The sequence below is a fragment of the Delphinus delphis genome, chromosome 2 (genome assembly GCF_949987515.2).
Source record: "Delphinus delphis chromosome 2, mDelDel1.2, whole genome shotgun sequence".
Taxonomy (NCBI): domain Eukaryota; kingdom Metazoa; phylum Chordata; class Mammalia; order Artiodactyla; family Delphinidae; genus Delphinus; species Delphinus delphis.
Genome location: NC_082684.1, coordinates 84,885,304 through 84,906,237, shown reverse-complemented (window position 1 = coordinate 84,906,237; position 20,934 = coordinate 84,885,304). Strand labels below are relative to the sequence as shown.

At 46.4% G+C, this 20,934-nt stretch overlaps 1 protein-coding gene across 1 annotated transcript in view; it reads left to right on the top strand.

Moving 5' to 3' along the window:
• INO80 (INO80 complex ATPase subunit) overlaps nucleotides 1–14,841 on the top strand; it is a 131,835-nt gene extending 116,994 nt beyond the window's left edge. Inside the window, exons 30-36 of the mRNA XM_060005019.1 lie at nucleotides 4,958–5,116; nucleotides 5,752–5,854; nucleotides 6,667–6,755; nucleotides 8,879–9,034; nucleotides 9,339–9,498; nucleotides 10,587–10,802; nucleotides 13,246–14,841. Coding sequence (XP_059861002.1) covers nucleotides 4,958–5,116; nucleotides 5,752–5,854; nucleotides 6,667–6,755; nucleotides 8,879–9,034; nucleotides 9,339–9,498; nucleotides 10,587–10,802; nucleotides 13,246–13,463 — 1,101 coding nt within the window. The 3' untranslated portion in view covers nucleotides 13,464–14,841. The remainder of the gene's footprint in view (nucleotides 1–4,957; nucleotides 5,117–5,751; nucleotides 5,855–6,666; nucleotides 6,756–8,878; nucleotides 9,035–9,338; nucleotides 9,499–10,586; nucleotides 10,803–13,245) is intronic.
• Nucleotides 14,842–20,934: the final 6,093 nt, after the last annotated feature.

Below are 20,934 nucleotides of genomic sequence, written 5' to 3'. Positions count from 1 at the left end.
TCATTCATTTAAATGGCCAAAAAATAAGCAGGTTTGAGTGGGGCAGATCTGCATCATGCTTCTGGTTTTCACAGTTTGCCTTATGCAGGTAAGCTGGTCCTGCCAGTCAGAAAGAACCAAAGTAGGCCCCTAACCCCATAGCTAGAGGAGTAGAAGTAGGAATTCTCTTTATATCCTGGGGCGTAGAGAGAGGCTCTGAATATTCTGAGTCCCCAATTCCAAAATAATTTACATTTAATTTTGAGGGGAGGGCTGAGGGACTCATAAATTAGAACCTCCTGGAATACTCAGAAGAAATGAGACCACAGGATTGAAATGAGTGGGCTTCCCTGCTGGCGCAGTGGTTAAGAATCCAGCTGCCAATGCAAGAGAGACAGGCTCGAGCCCTGGTCCGGGAAGATCCCACATGCCGCGGAGCAACTAAGTCCGTGCGCCACAACTACTGAGCTTGTGCTTTAGAACCTGTGTGCCACAACTACTGAAGCCCGCGCACCGCAACAAGAGAAGGTACCGCAATGAGAAGCCTGCGCACCACAACAAAGAGTAGCCCCCGCTCACTGCAACTAGAGAAAGCCCGCGCACAGCAACGAAGACCCTATGTAGCCAAAGATAAGTAAATAAAATAAAAGATTTAAATGAGTTGCTAGATAAAGCTTTGTGTGGAGTTAAGTTATACTTGCTGTGTGTGTATTATTAGAGAAACAATAAGCTTAATTGCTTGCCTGGCATTTTTCCTTTGTTCTGAGATTTGTTCAGCTTTGGAAGATCCCCAGAACCATTTATGGACAAGGAAGAGGTTAGTCTGCCTAAAATGTCAGGAAAAACTTAATGTTTTATGATTGAGAGTGCATTTATAAACGTGTATTTGTAAACATTGGGATTATGTCTGGCTCACTCTGTTAGTAAAAACATGATTTTAGCATGAAATTAATGGCAACTGCCCCTCACTGCCTGTGTTGTTCTTTGTGTATTCTTCTTGGAGTAGGGATCTCTTTGCATTTGACATTGTTTAGTGAGAAATTGTTATAAACTGCACTGTTGGTTTTGTTTGTGTGAGATCTGTTTTAAATGTTTATGTGTAGAGAGAGATTGAAGAGCTTTTGTCCCTTAGTAACAGTGTGAGAAGTCTTATGTCCTGTGAGACAACATGGGGCAGCTTTCAGCCCTCCCAAGGGACTGAACTTCCACCTGTTCTCTTGGGGAAAAAAAGAGTGAGTTCCACCCTCCAAGTGTTGGTCAGCTTTTTCCAGTTGTTCCTCTAAATTTTCCTGTTTTCCATTTCACTCCCTCATCCCCTGAAACTCCCTGTTATATTGACCTGTATAGCCAGGCGCCTCCACCCCATCTCAGCTCCCACCTTCTTCCCTTGCTTCCCCTCCCAGTGCCCGCCCAGCTTGGTGTTTACAACTTCATAAAGGTGCTGACAAGTAATTTATTTCCCCTTAGTCATTGTTGGGCCACACATTGTGGACTGACTAGCTTTAATGTTTCCTAGTTAAGTCAGCTGTTGTAGTTCTTTAATTGTTATTTTCTCTAGAATGTCTCACTGAGCTCCATAAACAAAGATGTCATCTCTGTCCTATTCTAATGGGCATGGTCTCCCCTGACTCCCTCTCCCTGAGTTCATGTCATGGTTGATTCAGTGTTCATTTTATTGTCAAGTTAGATAATAACCATACATCGAACTTGGTTTTTAGTTCTCTCTGTTCTTATCTTAACCCACTAGCTTACACATATTTCATATTCTTTTTCCCTGGGTCTTTTTCTAAGTAGAATCTTTCTTTTTTTTTTTTTTTTAAACATCAATAGCTTATTGGATAGGGTTAAGTAGAATCTTATTTTATTCTCTCTTTCTCCCCAGTTCCTCACCTCTTTTAATCCATTTGAATGATAGATAGCCACTAAATTGGGGGAAGGGGGGACTTTAAATTGCAAGCCTATCTCTTAGGCTTTAATCTTATTGTTTATGATCTCAAAAGAACCCAAGTTGAATCAGGTTTGGTTGCCACTGAGACTTCCAGGAAGAAAATGTAAATATGGAGGAAACACCTATGAAATGATTCATAATATAGGATTCCCCATTATGAATTCATGCTGAACCATTGCCTTAGGCTTGGACTACTAAGGTACTATCTTTGGGATGTGACATCAACTCTCATTTTCCACATATGTAGGTCATGTTAGGTATGTTGGGCAAATAATGACCCTCCCCCCCAGTCCAATTGGAGGTCTCCTTTTCTTTTTTTTTTTTAAAGATCAATTTTATTTTTGGCTGCGTTGGGTCTTCGTTGCTGCGCAAAGGCTTTCTCCAGTTGTGGCAAGGGGGGCTTCTCTTGTTGTGGAGCACAGGCTCTAGGTGCACGGGCTTCAGTAGTTGTGGCATGTGGGCTCAGTAGTTGTGGCTTGTGGGCTCTAGAGTGCAGGATCAGTAGTTGTGGCGTACGGACTTAGTTGCTCCATGACGTGTGGGATCTTCCCGGAATCCACTGCGCCACCAGGGAAGTCCAGAGGTCTCATTTTCATTAACTCTGTCTTCTCTTCCTTTGTTCTCCCTGAAAGTTTAAACTGAATTTTCTAAAATTTTTCATATCCTGTTGAAGTTCAGAATATCCTGTGGCTAAACTCCTCTACAAGTGACAAACATTGTGTACTTCCAAATCCTAGATCTGTGGACACTGTGGATTAACAATAAGCTTTCATAATGATTTTCTTTCTTTGGCAGGCAGTTTGTAATTTTTTCCTCAAGGATTCTAACCTACACTATAAAAACTGAGGGATTATACCTCATATGAAAGCAAGACAAAAGGAGCGCCAGAAGAAAGAGCCAGTGGGGGTCCTTATTAGTAGAGGCAAGAGCATTGAAAATACTGATGCCTTTTATCCATCTTTACCTCAAGTGAATTCTGAAGAAAATGGCAGAAGAATTGCTTCCATTTTTAAATGAGAAAATAAATTACTTAGGAATGGTGTTAAGCAAGGGAAAAAGCATCTAGAGGAACAGTGTCAAGAGAAATCAATCACTCTTCAGCCTACATTTTTTTTTTTTTTTTTTTTTTTTTTTTTTGCGGTACGCGGGCCTCTCACTGTTGTGGCCTCTCCCGTTGCAGAGCACAGGCTCCGGACGCGCAGGCTCAGTGGCCATGGCTCACAGGCCCAGCCGCTCCGCGGCATGTGGGATCTTCCCAGACCGGGGCACAAACCCATGTACCCTGCATCAGCAGGCGGACTCTCAACCACGGCGCCACCAGAGAAGCCCCAGCCTACATTTTAAGGCTCTATCTAGTTTTGATCACACCTTAGAGATTCTAGTATCAATTGACTAATATTTGTAGAATTCTACTTTGTACTGGTGGATGGTGTCTGTCCTCAAATAAGACTAGACAGGAAGATTTTTAAAATATGTAATACACACAAAACAATTGGTCACCTTTAGAAGGTAGCAGTTAAGTGGGAACTTGGACCAGGATAGGTGATGCAACATTTTGCTAATAGTGCACGTTGCGGAAGGAGACTATTAGGATTGTGAACTCAGGCCAGTCTCTTCCTAATTTGTAAGATGAAGGAAATATATAAGGTTTTTTTGAAAATTTAGTGAGATATGTATGCACATCTGTTTTAAGTGCTCAAAAGGTTTCAGCCAGTGTTACTTCTAATAGGAATTCATGAGGAATAGGAAAAGGAGACGTTGTTACAGGCAAGAGAAATCAGGGAGGTCTTCCTGAAAGTGGTGAAGCTTAAACTGAACCTTAATCAACAGAGAAGAGTTGAAGGATTGATTGTTAGTCAGAAAATCAGCTTAAGCAAGAAGTAGTACAAACAAACGTAATATAAGTGAGGGATACCAAAGAGACCTATCTGACAAAAGGGAAGGGGTGCTTTTATATTAGGAAAGAATAAAAATGAAGTTGTCTTAGTATAGCAGGACCTGATTATTGAGGGGAGCTTGGACTTGGTGTGTAACAGCATAATCGACAGAGAGATGGAATGGACTCCAGTGGTACCCCAAGTAGACTGAAGAAGAAAGAGACGGATCTCAGAAGCCTGCTGGTCTAGAAACATTAGTGAGCCAGATGTAGGTGGTGAGGGCCTGGTCAAGGAGGACAGTGGACTGTAGAAAGGATAGGTTTGTTTCTGAAGAAGCACTGGCTGGATTTGGTGACTTGGTTGAATGTAGAGGAGGACGCATGAGAGATAGGGGTCATTTTGAACTGGCTTTCTTTTTAGGAGGTCTACTGTATTGATAGTAGCCTCAGGGCTGAGGACCCAGGAGTCTGTTGGTTTTAGGATCACTGGTGGGGCAGGGGAGGGGGGGGTACATTTTGTTGTTGTTTGTGTTTGCTGTTTAGCAAACTAGAAGTAACTTCCAGAGAACCCTTTAAACATTTCTTGCCTGGAATTCAAGAGACAGGAAATGACCCTGTTAATGAGAACCTGAGAATGCCAGGAAAGCCATGTCTGCCTCTTACAAGGTAGGCCTAGGGTTAAAGAGAAGGCTTTCACATCCCTCACATCCCAGGCCCACTGCTTATTTAGGCGGTGTGATCTTGGATAAAATCTCTTATTCCTCTGTGTCTCAGTTTCCTCATCTATAAAAAGGGGGTTTTAAATAGTACCTAAATCATAGTGGTAGTGGGATTTAAGTGAGTTAATACACATAAAGCACATAGTTCAATGACTGGCAAATAGTAAGCCCTGAGTGTTAACTATTAATATTGTTGCCACTCCCTCTTTTTAAATGAAAACCCTGAAAAACGCTCAGAGTATGTCTCTTTTGCCCAGGGCAGATGAGGGAATGGCTTGGTTTTATGAGTAGATAGATACCTGTTCATCTTTATATCGTAGAAAAAAATCTGGCATCAGACTATTGAAATAGATGAGTGGCTGGGTTGCTGTCAGAATTCCTAGTATTGCCCTGAGAGTGCCTCATTTTTGCTGTATTCTTGTCCTGCCTATGCAGGTGATTTTTTATGATAGCGATTGGAACCCCACTGTGGACCAGCAGGCCATGGACAGGGCCCACCGCTTGGGGCAGACAAAGCAGGTTACCGTGTACCGACTCATCTGTAAGGGCACCATTGAAGAACGCATTCTGCAGCGAGCCAAGGAGAAGAGTGAGGTAAGCAGAAGGCAAAGGAAGTATTGTGCTGGTAGAGAAAATAGTCCAGCCACATTGACTGGACTAAGACTAAGACTGACTTGGCTTTCGTTGGTCATGAAAGCACTAAAATTTCTTGTGAATAGAAAATAAAATGAGGTCCCATACAAAAGCAGTTTACTGCCCTGGCCATTCCTTACTCCTTTTCTACCAGAATGGTGTCTACAACCTACATTCAGCTGTTGTTCATGTGAAGAGGACCCCAAGTCATGGCCTTTTCCTATTTGACATGGTTTCACATTCAGGGGAAGAAGGAATGGCGTTTGCTCTCACCCTAGTACTCTCAGTGTGACCGGCCTCTGAGTTGTGTGACAAATTTGCTGGTTTCTAAAGAAATGATTATTTGGGGTTCTTTTCCTTCTTGATTCAGTATTATTGGACCTTATAGCTATCAATTAACAGTTGCAAGCAAAGAAGTTCTCCTTTCTGTTGGACAAATGACCTGGATGAGCCAGTCACACGAATGAAAAAGAAGTAGGAAATCCAGGGGCCTCACCAGAGAACAGATTAAGAAAGATGTTTCTTTCTTTCTGAATATTTGTCATAAGGGAATGGATGCCTGATGGTGGTGGTTTTTGATCTGCTTTGATATTCAGATTCAGCGGATGGTGATTTCTGGTGGAAACTTCAAACCGGATACCTTGAAACCCAAAGAGGTGGTTAGCCTTCTTCTAGACGATGAAGAATTGGAGAAGAAATGTATGTACTCTAGACCTCTTATTAACGCTCTCTCCTCCTTACAGAGATGTTTCTTTAGCCCCACTCTTCTGGAAATGAAAGGCACCCTTGACTGTGCCAAGGGGAGGCAAAGCCAAAGACTGTTTGGGGAGAAACATTTTTTTGGTTAATATTTTATATTAAAACTCAAAGAAGGATGTATTATGGAATAGAAGGAAAAATTCGTGTGTATTGTTAGAGTAATATGACTTCAAATAAATGGGTACCAGGAAGGCTATATCCCTTGACACCTCAGCAGTAATGAATTTACTCTGTTCTATCCAGAGAAATGTTTTTATGGAAAAGTTGGAAAAGCACACTGCTGTATGTAACATACAAACGCTTCTCCCAGTACTTCTGGCTTTTGAGAACAATGGGTTTCAGTTTCAGACTTACCTTGTAAACCTCTGAGGACTTCGGCAGCATCACATCAGAAAATGTGATGAAGCACCTTTCTTATGGGGCTCACATTTGCCACCACCTTCTAAAAACCTTTCAGGACTCTGTGCAATGCAGAGATATTAAAAGACTGAAAAGAAAAGGAAAAAGAATAAAAGGCAAGGAAAGGCCCATGACAGTGTCACTGAATCGTGATTTGAACCCCAAAACTGTTAAGAATCCAAGGAACTCTGTTCATTCTCCAAGTTAGAAAACCACCAGTTACCTGCCTTAGATGGATAGAAGTCATACCTTCAATCATAAATATAAAAGAATATGGCCACCTTAATTTCAGAGAATGAGGATTAGGATTGCCACAGATACTTCATCAGATCTTTTTAAAATTTTCTTGACAGTGAGACTCCGACAAGAAGAGAAACGGCAGCAGGAGGAAACCAACCGAGTTAAAGAGCGCAAGCGCAAGCGGGAAAAATACGCAGAGAAGGTATGTCAAGTTTGGGGTGGTGGACAGGGACTGATGGGGGTGCAGAGTGGTCCTTACAGAAGAGTCTTCAGGGTACAGGCTTGTCGTCTTGGTTACTGGTTGGTGTCCAGCTCCATCTACGTGTGCTATACAGCATTCTGTCCTGATAGAGAATCAAGCAGGAGAAATGCAGCCTTGGTAGAACTGTACTCCCCACACAGACATAATTACATGTGTCTGTGGTTACATGTAATTATGGACACCATTTGTTGGGACTGTTAAAAAGCATAAGTCTAATAAATGTAAGATGGATGTTACATTATTAGATTCCGTAGAATCTTAGAAGGGACCTAAGAGGTCATTAGATCCAGTCTTTCTGCCATAGTTCTGCTAGTGCACCATTCATTGTCATCTACTACTGGAAAAATAAATCGTTGGCCAGTCTGTTCATCTTTTTCTCCAATTCATGCCAAGGATTTGAGTTGTTTTTGTCTCCCTTCTGACATTTCCTACTTGAGCCCACCAGGCTAGCTGCAAAGTGGGATGTAGTTCCCCTACATTTCTCCCTGTCTTGCTGTTTCTACCAAAGTATATCAGTGATCCTTACCCCTGATCTTTACTGATATATAAATCAGAAATGAGGTCTCCAGGACTTACTCTTGTTTCAGGAGTCAGCCCATTAGTTCTGACTAGGTTCCCAGACTTACCATGCCTAAAGACTGTTGGTTTGAACAAATAAATAATTAGTTAATTAATTTAAAAATAAATAAATAAAGGCTGTTGGTTTGAAACCATTTTATTACCTTCCAGAAAGTGGCTCCTAATTTCTTCTGGTGGGTTTGGCTTACCTTTGGGTTGTGCTGAAGTTCAGGCATTGCCATAGCTCTGGGCCCTCAAGTCAGACATTTGTCCATGTATCATTTCCCTGGACTGTTTGGTTTGTCTGAAGCATGTTGTCTAGTCACATGTTAAAGCTGGTTGTGCTTTAAGTGGAGGTCCACTTCTTCCTCTTATGCAAGCTTGTATAGGGCCTCGTGTCCCTTTGGCTATATGGCCCTGATGGTCAGCAGCCTAGGAGCCTGTCTATATTATATGTTCATCTTCTGATAGACACACCAGCTCAATCCACACCCTCGATTGTACCTTCTGCTAAGCAGAACTATTTCTAGCCTGAAGGATGCCCTTGGTACTCACTATATTTACAGAGTTGAAAAAAAATCTTAGGAATGAAGGCTCACGTTCTTCCTAGTCTGGGCTGCTATTTCTACTCATGTTCTCAGGTTCTCTTTTATGACTCCACTTTCAAATTTCTAACCCATTGCTTACTACTATTCAGAAACAATAGCAAAGAAGAAAGGGTGGTTTTCTTCAACAGGACATTGTAGGATTTACTGAGTTTGCATCAGGTGCCATCCCTACTCTGAATAAGAAGTTTCAGATAAATACCCAGTGATAATATAAACTACACAAAGACATACCGTATTAACCCTAATATAGGTCTAGATACAAATGCCGTTAGGTGCAGTGGATGGGTGTGATCCCCAGAATTTTCTAAGCACTTTCTGTTCTTCCACATCTCTCATCTGTGACAAAGCCCTCCTGAACTTGGCTCTAGAACTGTTTAGTGTAGCTTAGTCGCTCAGTCTTTAAGCGTAAATTGAGGAAATAATGAAAAGCCACTTCAGTATTCCTTATGTGTAATAAGAACCTTCATTCCCCTTATACATATTTAAAAAGAAGGCAGAGTGAAAACAGATGTGCGGAAAATATACTAAGAGCACGGGCCCTCCCTCTTGTGGGGCTGCATCAGTTCAGCCCCTGAGAAGTGCTGCAGCTTGGCCATGCTGGAAGCTGACCATGCACCCCGCCCTGTGAGGATTAGGTTTGGCACAGCTTCAGTTCAGTGTGACTGGCCTTTCAACTCTGTATTATTGTGCCAGAATATGCATAAACTCTTACTAAGCCATCCCTTTCCTCCTTCCTTAGGATTTTTTCTTCCTTTAATAATATGCTAATTGAATAAAATGAAACCTAGAACTTTACAAAGAGTCAAATTTCTGTCATCACTTTCTTCTCCAACCCCACTTTTCTCTTGGTGCCTATCCTCATCCTTTTTCCATATTTCTTGATTTGTGTGTTCCCAGAAGAAAAAGGAAGATGAATTGGATGGGAAAAGGAGAAAGGAGGGTGTGAACCTAGTGATCCCATTTGTTCCTTCGGCTGATAACTCCAACCTCTCTGCAGACGGGGATGACTCCTTCATTAGTGTGGACTCAGCCATGCCCAGCCCTTTCAGTGAGGTGAGGCTCCTTTTAGATGCCTTCATCACAGCAGTGGGGACTGTGTCCTGACCTGGTAGCCTTTGCTTTTCCAGGAGTTCTCCTGCCTTGTAGAAGGGGTTACATGTGGAATCCATGGGAAGAAAAGCAAGTGAGGACAGGCTGCCTTCTTTGGAGCCAAAGCAGGGGGTCTAACTCTCAGGAGTGAAGCCAGGCAGGAGAGGCAAATGGTGGTGAGACCTGAGAAGCACATACTGATGTAGGCACGAGGGCCATGGGCTGCGGGTGCTAGGAGGGGGGGTGATCATGACCCTTTTGCCTCTAGATCTCCATCAGCAGTGAGCTGCACACCGGCTCCATTCCCCCCGACGAGAGCAGCAGTGACATGCTGGTCATTGTGGATGACCCAGCCTCCTCAGCCCCTCAGTCTCGAGCCACCAACTCTCCTGCTTCCATAACGGGCTCCGTGTCAGACACTGTGAACGGTAAGTGATGCTGCTGTCCCATACAGCTTGGGTGAGGTCCTGATTCCTTCTTGGATAATGCCGTTTTCTACTTTCTTTAAAGAAGAGTGGAGTAGAGCAAAAAGAATTGGTAGCCTCATTCTTTCATTAGTCGATTCAAGTGAAAGGGAGAATGAGAAGGTTTAGGGAATGTAAAATAAGAACTTCATAAAGATTTCAAACTTCTTTGTTTTCTAGCCATTCCTGTCTTTCATGTTTCACCCTTATTTTTGCCAGTTTTTAATTATAGTTAGCTTTTCCAGGCCTTTCCTCACTTTGTTCTGTGGGGCCCAGTGTTGCTGCTATTTCTTGAGGACTTCTAAGTTTAAAACCTGGAAGTAGGGACTTCCCTGGTGGTGCAGCAGTTAAGAATCCGCCTGCCAGTGCAGGGACACGGGTTCGAGCCCTGGTCCGGGAAGATCCTGTATGCCACGGAGCAACTAAGCCCATGCGGCACAACTACTGAGCCTGCGTTCTGGAGCCCGCGAGCCACAACTACTGAGCCGGTGTGCAGCAACTACTGAAGCCTGCGTGGCCTAGAGCCTGTGCTCCGCAACGAGAGAAGCCACCGTACTGAGTAGCCCGCGCACCGCAATGAAGAGTAGTCCCCGCTCGCTGCAACTAGAGAAAGCCTGCATGCAGCAACGAAGACCCAACACAGACAAAAACAAAACATAAATTAATTAATTAATTTAAAAAAACAAAAAACAAAAAACCTTGGGAGTAAAAGTTGATTCTCCAAGGCAGGAAAACATTGGAGTGTGCAGGTGAATCACAGGTGCACGTCTCTGGAGTTCATTTAGTAATGATCTAGTTGAAAGAAGAAATTCAGGAGTAATGGCACCACTCTTAGAGAATGAAAAGCAGCTTGAGGTGTCAGGCTGTTGTAGCTATTTACAGTTCTTACTAACGCTGTGTGATGCTGTGTCCCAGCCATTAAATTGAGGCGTAGACCTCCCTGGGAGTCCTGAAACAAACACCCTGAAAGCCATCTTCCCTGTCCAGGAGAAGAGTCTGTTAACAAATGAAGAAATAAACTTTTTTCCCTCTTGGCCCATTTGTTCCCATAGGAATTTCCATTCAGGAAATGCCGGCTGCAGGACGTGGTCATTCAGCCCGAAGCCGAGGCCGCCCCAAAGGTTCAGGAAGCACAGCCAAAGGAGCAGGGAAGGGCCGGAGCCGGAAGTCCACCGCAGGCAGTGCTGCTGCAATGGCAGGAGCCAAAGCAGGGGCTGCCGCGGCCTCTGCAGCTGCCTATGCTGCATACGGGTACAACGTGTCTAAAGGTGCGGAAGCCCCAGGGGACTACGGGCTCCATTCTGGTCGGGGACAGTCAGAAGGGTCTACTGAGCATTCTGCTAGGTAGAGCAAGTAGGACACCTCCAGGCCCAAAGCTCCTTCCCAAGCCCATGTTGGATTCTGCCTCAGCATTGAGTGGTCCTGACTCTCTCCTTGCCCTTGTGACTTGGCACAGTACTGCCTTCAAAGCGTAAGTAACTGTGAAAACAGAGAAAGCTGAATTTTAAACAGAATTTCTCCTGCTTTGAGAACTGATTTTTTTCCCCCGGACCCACATTTTAATAATTACATTTCAGTAGTCAAGTTAACTTTTACCCAGCCTTGTGCTCCATCACCTTAGGGTTAAACACCTGCTGTAGGGAATTCCCTGGTGGTCCAGTGGTTAGGACTCCGTGCTCTCACTGCCGAGGGCCCAGGTTCAATCCCTAGTCAGGGAACTAAGATCCCACAAACCACGTGGCGCCAAAAAAAAACCAAAACCAAAACAAAACCAAAAAAACAATACCTGCTGTGTGCATAGGAGTATAACACATGGACCCCGCACCTGAGTGTATAATGAAAATTAGAAGGGGAAGCTGGGCATAGAATTTGTTTAGCAGCAGTACAAGGCAGTATGCGTGTCCTGAATGAAGGAAGAGGGAAGGCCTTAATTCTGGTTGTAGATCAGAAGAAGGAGGAACCGTGGATTTGATGACAAAGTTGCCAGGCTAATTCAGAAGGAAAGAGAAGGATGGTGAAGGATTTAAACTGGCGACAGAGAGTTAACAGTGACCAAGGCACGTTGGGGGTCACTGAGCAGGTCAGTCAGGCTGTGCTGAAGAGGAGCTGCGGGAGTCAGGGTTGGAAGGACCTGCTGGGCGAGAGCTTACCCGGTGTGTGACCAGGGGCTCTGGGAAGTTTGAGAAGGGAAGTAGCTAGCTATTGTGACCATGAGCTGTGGAGGATAAGGGTAGCGGTGGAATGTAGGGCATCTGAGAGCGGTGAGAAGGGCACCCTCACCATGCACAGACCTCTCTCCCATTGGAAACGCGGGCTTAGGATTTAGGGCTGCTGCAGCAAGTAAGGGGAATTTTTGGATAGAAAGTTCTCAGTAAGTGTTAGGCTACCTCCCCTTTCTCCTCCAGGGATAGCGGCCTTTATTTATCTGTTCATTCAACAAATATGAAGTATGATAGCCTACCCCAGTGTTTCTTAACCTCTTGCCAGCTCATCACACCCTTGGAAAATAACAATCATGGCAGTGGTCAAGGCTGCCATGGCAGGATTTCACCCATGGATGGGGCAAAGCATGACACTCATCATGCTTTCTCCCGGAGGCAACAGGGGGTAGAGTGTCACAAGAAAAATTGACAGCGCTTGGTGACTGGGAACGGAAAACAAGGGAAAGGACTGATCTGGACATTACCCACAGCTCCACTGTGGATGAGAGGAGACATGAGTCTGCCTGCTGAGAATTCATTCTTAGGAATGTTCAAAAGAGTTGTTGCCCAGGAAGCCATCGCTGGAGATGGGAGATTTGAACCAGGTCCTTAAAGTGGCAGGGCTTGGAGAGCAGGGGTAGCTGCCTCCAACACAAGGAGAATGCATGAATGTAGACACAGGATAGAATGGGCAGCCTTGTGTCCTCTGGCCAGACTGGGGAGTAGAGGGCATCTTCTGAAATTACGAAGGAAGCAGCTGGGACTTCCTTGGTGGCGCAGTGGTTAAGAATCCGCCTGCCAATGCAGGGGACGTGGGTTCGAGCCCTGGGCCAGGAAGATCCCACATGCCGCGGGGCAACTAAGCCCGTGAGCCACAGCTACTGAGCCTGTGCTCTAGAGCCTGCGAGCCACAACTACCTAGCCCACGTGCCACAACTACTGAAGCCCTCGCGGCTAGAGCCTGTGCTCCGCAACAAGAGAAGCCACCGCAGTGAGAAGCCCGTGCACCACAAGGAAGAGTAGCCCCCGCTCACCGCAACTAGAGAAAGCTGGCACATAGCAACGAAGACCCAATGCAGCCAAAAATTTAAAAATAAATACATAAATAATTTTTTTAAAAAATAAAGAGGGAAGCAACTAATCACAAGTGGTGTCCTGAAAAGGAAGAACGAATGTGTAAGAAAATACATTAGTGCCTGTAAGTTACGGCTCATCCTGCAGCCTTGGCTTTCCCATGTTATATAATGTGTGCTCTGCCCTTCAGTGCCAAGGTGACATCTTTACTCCCTGTTGATGCGGTAATGTGGAGAGAGCTGGGTAGGTATCATTTTTCTCTTACTGAAAAAACAGTTGACAGGAAGAGCAAGCAAATATGCCAAGAAGAGTGGCAGGGAGGGGCTTCCCCACGACCTCATCTCCAGACCAGACTCCAGCAACCGAGGTCAGGCACTGAGGCACTCAGACAGGACTGGTGCTTATGCTCGTCTTGCCTCTCTTTTCCTCCCTACAGGAATCTCCGCCAGCAGTCCTCTGCAGACGTCCCTTGTTCGGCCTGCTGGCCTTGCTGACTTTGGACCTTCAAGCGCCTCTTCTCCCTTGAGCTCCCCTTTGAGCAAAGGAAATAGTGTTCCTGGGACTCCCAAGAGCCTCCACTTGACCAGCAGCCTAGCCCCAGACTCCCTGGTCCGGAAACAGGGCAAAGGCACCAACCCCTCTGGAGGACGGTAACCACCTGGCCCTCCAGCTTCCTTCAACCAAACCGGGGGCTAGAGTCCTGGCCTGCAGATGGTCTTTGGATGGCTTGCCCAGTGCAGCATCTTTCATCCCAAGCCAGAGGGCAGCGATGACCAGCTGTAGCAAGGGAAAGACAGGCAGGTGGTTGGCGTGAGCACTTTGATCACCTGTGTCTCAAGAGGAATGCTCTGGGGTTGCCTGTAGGAAGAAGGCCCAAGGACAGGGATCAGGCCCACAGCATCTCAAAGGAATTTATAGGCAAGTCTTAAACCTCATACTGGGGAAGGGCCTGACAGAGACCCTGTTTAGATGCTCAGGCACACAGTCTCCATCCCCATTCCACTCTTCGGCTCTGGCCATGTTCCTTGCAAAGGCTCAGCAAGTGCTGTGAAGAGCCTTCCACAGTGGAGACTTCTCTTAGGGCTGTGATTTCCTGTGGGGCTAGGAAGGGAGGAAATCATTTATGTGACGTCCTCAGTCGTGGGCAACTCCCCAAGTCTCCAAACCCCATTTGCCAGAGTGTCACGGTTGAGGAGAGCAGCGAATGCAGAAGAAGGTAGTGGTCTGTGAGGATGACAGAAGGCTAGAGGAAGCATGCCTGGAGGCAGTTGTTTTCCCAGCATTTCCTCCCCTGTCCTGCATGGTTCGCATCAGAGAACCTTCAGGTCCCACCAGCAACAGTAGCAGCAGCTCCCACTCCGGGACTCCCAGAAGCCAGTAAACAGACCAGGAGCCACCTCAATCAGCAGGACATCCTCACTGCCCCTCTTGCAGGCTCCCCTTGCCCTTCCTGAATGCACAGTCTCCCCACCCTTGCCCTTCAGCCCCCTGCTTGGCTGTATGCACTGTCTGTATTGCACTGAGAAAGGAAGGGATGGCGGAGTGAGCTGGAGAGGATGGAGAGAGGGCAGGCTCAGCACCCACCCTCCCAGCCCGGCCCCACCAGCCTGAGCTTGCTTCCCTCCAGGAGAGGCAAAGGGATGGTGTTGGCATGGGTGGTGTTTCTGCTTGCCCCCAGCCTGATGTCCCTGGTGGAGCAGGTGCTTCTGGGCGGGCCAGCCTCTAATTTGCACACCTGAAAATCGCGGAATTGAGTTTAGATAGATTGATTTTTAAAACTTTTTTTTGGGAGTAGGAGTGGTAGGGGAATCATTTAATTTAAATCATAAGATTCCCCTGCCCAAATCCAGACTCCTGTGTACAGATGCTATTTAGAGGGAATCAGAAAAATGCCAAGCCTTTTTTCTCTTTGAATGTGCTGTCTATTTTTATAACTGAACTTGTACATATGTATAAAGAGAGACACATCTTTCTTTTACTAACTGGAGAAAAAAAATCTTAAATAAAATGGAGTGAGATAATTTTATGTAAATTGAGGTGTCTGTGGTCTTTGCAGCCGCCTCTCCTTGTGGGCATTGTAGGGCTCTTGGGGGAGTGTGGCAGGATGAAGGGGAAGCAGAGCCCCAACATCGTCATGGTTCTTGTGGTCAGGACACGTGGTCAGTGTGACGAGGAGTGCCCTGTGGGCGTAAATTGGGCATAGGAATTCGCCTCCAGCCATCAGAGAGGAGGCTTGACCAAGTGCCTGTCGGGCCAGGGCCCTCAGGGTGTGGGCTCCTTATGACTCCAGACCTTGCCTCCAGGACTTAGGCATAGGCAGCTTGACCTGGTCCACCATTAGGCAGTTACATAGTGGTAATCTTAACACTGACGGATTCTTTCCCCAAAACCCACAAGTGAGAGATTATCCTGGCAGTGTATAATATATAAAATCCCCAACTAATAGAAACTTTATTGTCCCAGTTTCTAAAACTGTGATGTGTGTACAAATGTGTGCATATAAACCCCAGAAACCTACCCCATCTGCAGTTCCAGTACCCACTGTCAATCAGTTAAGCCAGCAGAAATACTAAGGAACTGTGAAACGAACTCAGTGTTATCAAAGTTAGCTGTACTTGTAAGAATCATGAAGGAAAACAGTGAAATATGTTACTAGGGATTCCAAAGACATCCAGGCTTTGAAAACTTAGCTCTCTGATCAGCTGGAAAAGAATGAGTTCCCAGCCTGCACTGGCAGTGTTTCTCTGATTGAGTTAAATAAAACACTCACATATGCTCTTGCGTCACCTTTGAGCAGGGCTCGTGCTGTTCTGAATGTGCTGGCTGTGTGGCCTCCCAAGCCTTGGCTAACCCTGCACACCCTTGATTGGGGTGGCTGGCTCCTGAGAAGCTGCTGCTCACCCCGTCACAAGGGTGATGAGCCTTGTCTTCATTTTGTTGATCTTAAGTAGCACTGTCATATATGCTGGCTCTTTCTTTTCTTGCTGGTAAACTTGACCAAGGCCTCACACAGAGCAAGCCAGTGTCAGTTTCCCAATTAGCCATGCCCTATTGTCGTCACCACTGTGGCTCCTGGTCCACAAGCCCACTAGGATGGATCCTTTCCAGTTCTCATTACCCAGTAACAAGACTCTAGAACCTTGTCAAGGTCAGCAGTGGTCGTCTCTCTAGGGACCTGACAACTCAGATCCTCGCGTAGCTTCACCCAGATGCAGATGGGCTAGTATCCTCTCTTGAAAAGCATGTAAGTCTTGGATCAGAGCTCTCCAGTCTTCTGTGTCCCCAGACATGGTGCCATACCCCCCTTTTACCCATTTTCAATCCAGTCCCTGAAGAAACACAGCTAACATTTCATCTTGAGGGGTGCTCGCAGCCTTAATGTTGTTCCTCCTCACCTGTCCCTCCCTTACCTGAGGGTTCACAGATGGGGCTTGAATCTTAAAAGCAAAGGCTTCAAACTCGTTAACAGCTTGAGTCCTGTCTCCAAGTTATGACTTATGCTAGCCTGTCCACTCTCTGAAGACTGCGGCTCTCAGACTGTGGGAGATGGACAGCTCTCACCTGTGAACCCAAAGAGCCAGTCCCTTAACATAGAAAAAGACTGGGGAGGGCTCCTGCCTGCTAAAAGGAGCATCCCTCAGGGAGCCTGGAGGTCCAGTCCTCCAGTGCAGATCTCACTGGATCACAGTGAGGCCATCTTTTCGAACAGGTTTCCCTTGCCACATGAGCCAGCTCTGGGGCCCTAGGTAAGCAGATTTTAAGATTGTGGGCTGCCCCATGAGCAGCCCTGGAAATGTGGAGTCTGCACTGGGCTTACTATCACAGTTTCCATGCCTAGGGCTTTGTTGAAGCACTCAGGAGTCTCTGGAGATTCCCTGGACCTAGAGTTTTAGAGATCCCCAGATGTGCCTCAAGGGCTGTTGTTAGTGATAAACAAAAAGGGATATGGGCCACCCAAATTAAACAGAGCAGCTCTGCTTCTACTGCTAGCTAAAGATTTTGTGTGGAGTTAAACTAAGTTTAAGTTAAATTTTTTTTGAAACTTCTGAATCATCCCTTTAAGTAATGCTTATCAAACTTTAGTATAGATATGAATCACCTCGGATCTTCTTAAAATGCAGGTTGAATTTCAGACGGTCTAGGGTGAGACCTGAAACTGAATCTCTAACACACCTCAGGTGATGGCTGCTTCGCCTTGGACCACACCCGGCATAACAACGCTTTGGGCACCCTCCAGCCATGTCAGTCAGAATAAACTCTGATCTCTGCTTGTATGCCCCCACTCCAGCCAGGAAGCTCTGTGCAGGAAATACAACTTGATTTTTTAGGTTACTCAATCCACCTGATGAAAGAAAATGAAAAACTAACCTTTCCAGGAAAAGTAGGTCCCATACATGTTTTCTCACTTCTTTCATTTTAAACCTATCAATTCATGATTTTCTCCATCGCCTTTTTCCCCTGGGTAGACCTCTGTTAGCAATGTTAGGTATGAGAGAAGATCTCTGATCTGCTGCTGCCCCTCTGTCCTGTGTAGCCTCCACCAAGTTGTAGCCTCTTTAATTGCTGGAGGGTCTACGATCCCCGGACTCACTATTTTCTCTGCTGCATGTGTCTCCTTCTTGTGACCACCAGACTCCTCAGGGCCAGTCAGCTTTCTGAACTAACTCCTAAGCCCTTTTCAGGGGCATGGTGAAGTTTGGCAGGTCTCCCATGCTTCTCCGAGACTGCCAGAGTGTGGGAAGCCGTGCAGTTTGGGAGGCAGCCATGGCCACTGCTGGCTGCCCAAATCAGCCATCTTCATGGTGCCTTCAAACCACTTGGATGTGGAGGGCATAGGGAGGGCAGGCTCTGTTCTAGACAAAGCAGGGCCTCTGGCTGTCTTAAAACTGTGTGTGCCCAGGTACTCGCTCTATGGTAGCAAATAGTGCTGCTAAGAAAGGTATCTGCCTGGAGGGGAGGCCCCTGCATGGAGGCTTCTAAGGACTCTGGGGTGGCAGGAGCTTGAGCTATGTCAGGCCTCATGGAAACAACCCCTTTTGTCATCCTGGAAGTGTCTGGGGCAAATAGTGTCATGGCTGGACTACAGAGATGCCAATCCCTGGTGACAGTCCCCAGGGCTGGGTCTAGGGGGAGGTAGAAGGAAAGGGAAAGAGGAGGGAGGACAAGTCTGAGGCCCACTTCCTGGGTCCCTGAGGAAGCTGGGCGCCTCCCTTGTCACCAGGCCCCTGAACTCTTCCTGTGCTCCTACTTCTTCCTTGCTTCAGGTCCTGAGACTCAGCTGGCTTCCCCTTCCTCTTTAAAACAGCCCCCATCCACTCTCATTCCAGTTTCCCCTGTTTACGGCAAGCTGCTGGGGGATGTACTCCTGGTCCTCTCCTAACTGCTGCCAAAAATGAGCATCTTGCTTTTTTTTTTATATTAAGGGTTTTCTTGCTCATCAAAACAAAGACACCAGGTAAAGGCAGAACTGGACATAGGGAGTTACAAAGCTCAAGATCTTTTCCACAGTTCTCAGAGTCCCTGGTCTACAGTTCCTGGCACCTTGGTTAAGAGAAACAAGGATTCCTGAGAGAGAGGCTCTCTCTTAGAGAGGTAAGAGTTTCTTCCCAAAGGCCAGGGAATGGGCTCTAGTGGGCACCCCTGCAGGGCCCATGCCTCTCTCCTCTCCTGCCCTTTGGGATTTTGAGGTCCTGAGACCCAAAGCCCAAGAATGAATGCCTGGACCAAGGGCTGGGGTGACCTCTCTGGGTCTGACCTGGACTGTGGATTAGGCTGCACAGCCTCTGAAGGGAAAAGGAAGCAGGGGCACAGAGGGTCCCAGTTGCAGGAGACGGTGGGGAGTTTTCTAAGCTCCCCCAGCCCGGCTGATGGTCCTGAGAGCCACTCTCTGGGAGATCACCCGGGCCACTCAGAACGTCTCATGCCCTCCATTACCACCACACAGCCCCAAGCCCCACCCTGAATCAGGCCTAAATGCAGCTGTTCCTGCCACCAGGGAAGAGGGAAGGGGCTCCCTTCACATTTCCCAGGTGAGGTGTCCTGGAAGACCCCAGGCAGCTTCATGCCTTGCACCCTTGAAACCACTTGCCTGGGAATGTCTGAGGAGGGCAGTGGGGTGTGTCGGGAGTTAGGGGTTGAATCCAGTGGGTTGTGAGGGCCACGCGGCTTCAGTGGTCTCAGTTTGTCCTCAGCCCCGTGGATTTGGAAAGGGCAGCATGAGCTCTATCATGCAGAATCTTTCTGAATAGCTTAAGTCTTTCAGAGAGCTGATATTTAACCCTTTGAAACACCAGAATTTATCTTGGTTAGGACTCTTTTTAAGAGATCACAGCTTAAACAGACCCTACTGAACATATCTTAACCTTTCCTGAGAACCTGGGTCACACGAGCATCTGGTGCTCAGGCCCCTGCGCTGTGACTACCGAGTGCCCGATGCTAAACCACACGGGCAGCTGCACTGGTATGCGTCTCAAGTCTGCTTTGAATACGACCTGTGTCCCCTTAGTGTTTTTGTGCTGATATCTAACTTACCTCCCTCTTCTAACTTACCTTTTCCAAATTCTTGGGGGCTTGAAAACCATTTATCCTGATTCAGAACTTCTGAGCCAGAGAAAAGTACTCCGAAGGAGGAACTGCGGGGTCTCCTAGGAATAAAGTGATTGACCTTCAGTGCGTGCCTCTGGCCTCTGCTGGGCTCCAGTACCTGAGTCCTGGATAAGCCCAGTGTTCTAGATAGGCGTGTTCTGGTTTGAACCAGTTCACTAAAGCTTATGGATTTTATTTTACTCTCTCTTTTTTAAAAAACCAAAAAACATGTTGATTAACTTAAATACCTAGGAACAGTTCTGCCAAGGAAGAGCTGGAGGCAGTCTGAAGGCAATGTAAGCAAATGTAGTCCATCATCAGGGTTCAGTGAGAGCAAGGAAAACGAACTGTGTGATCTCAAAGGCCAGTGTCACTGAACCTGATCTCCTGATCTCCACTCCCCCGTGCTTCCCCTTTATGGGGACGGGCTGGTCATCCCTAGGGACTGTCCAATTACAGATCTCCATGGGTTGAGCGATAAATCCTCTGATCAAATAATGTCACTGTTTACATTGGTTAGGGCAGCATACACTCTGTAAGAGAGACTCCAAAATGCAACTGCTCAAATCAGATGTAAATCCACGTCTCCCTTAAGAATTTGAATTTGTTCTACACAATCATTTAAGGTCCCAGTTTATTTTCATCCTGTTTCTCTGCCCTCTCCATGCTTTGTTCTCATCTGCATGGTTAGTGCTGGTTTGCAGAAACATCTGATAGGAAGGGGAAAGTCTGGAGAGGAGGTGCCCCTGCTGTCTTAAAAGTTAGACCCTTAAATGGCTCACAGTACTTTGGCTCACATTGTATCAGAGAGAGCTCTAGATGCAAAGACCCATCCAACTGCAAAGGAGGCTGCCATACAATTAAGGAAGAAGAGAACGGATTTTGAATGGACAGCTCTTAGTCTTGAACACAATGCCCCACAATGGGCAAAACCACTTATTTGAGGTCTATTTGTAAACACTTTCTGTATGCTGGGCACTGTACATGCATAGAAAATGCACACAAATACGCAAATGGGTAATAATCATATGGGGAAATGTTTACCCTCATTAATAATCAAAGAAATGAGAGCTAAAACAATGAGATTCCAAGCTTTTCCTATCAGATTGGCTGAGGTTTGCTTTTAAATAACAATTGCCAGGGACTTCCCTGGTGGTCCAGTTGTTAAGAATCCACCTTCCAATGCAGGGGATGCAAGTTCGATCCCTGGTGGGGGAACTAAGATCCCACATGCCATGGGGCAACCCGCGTGCTGCAACTACTGAGCCCGTGTGCTCTGGAGCCTGCACACCACAACTAGAGAGAGGCCCATGCGCCACAACGAAAGATCCCGCATACTGCAACTAAGACCCGCCACAGCCAAATAATTATTAATTTAAAAAAAAACAATAGCCAGAGTTGGGGAAGATACACAAAAACAGGCTTTAGCACCAACTCCTGGTGGAATCAAAGGCTGATTTACTATGAAACACTGTAGTTTAAGCTTCCGGACTCCTCACTTTGTAGGCTTCCTTTGCACGGATGGCATGGAACACTGTTC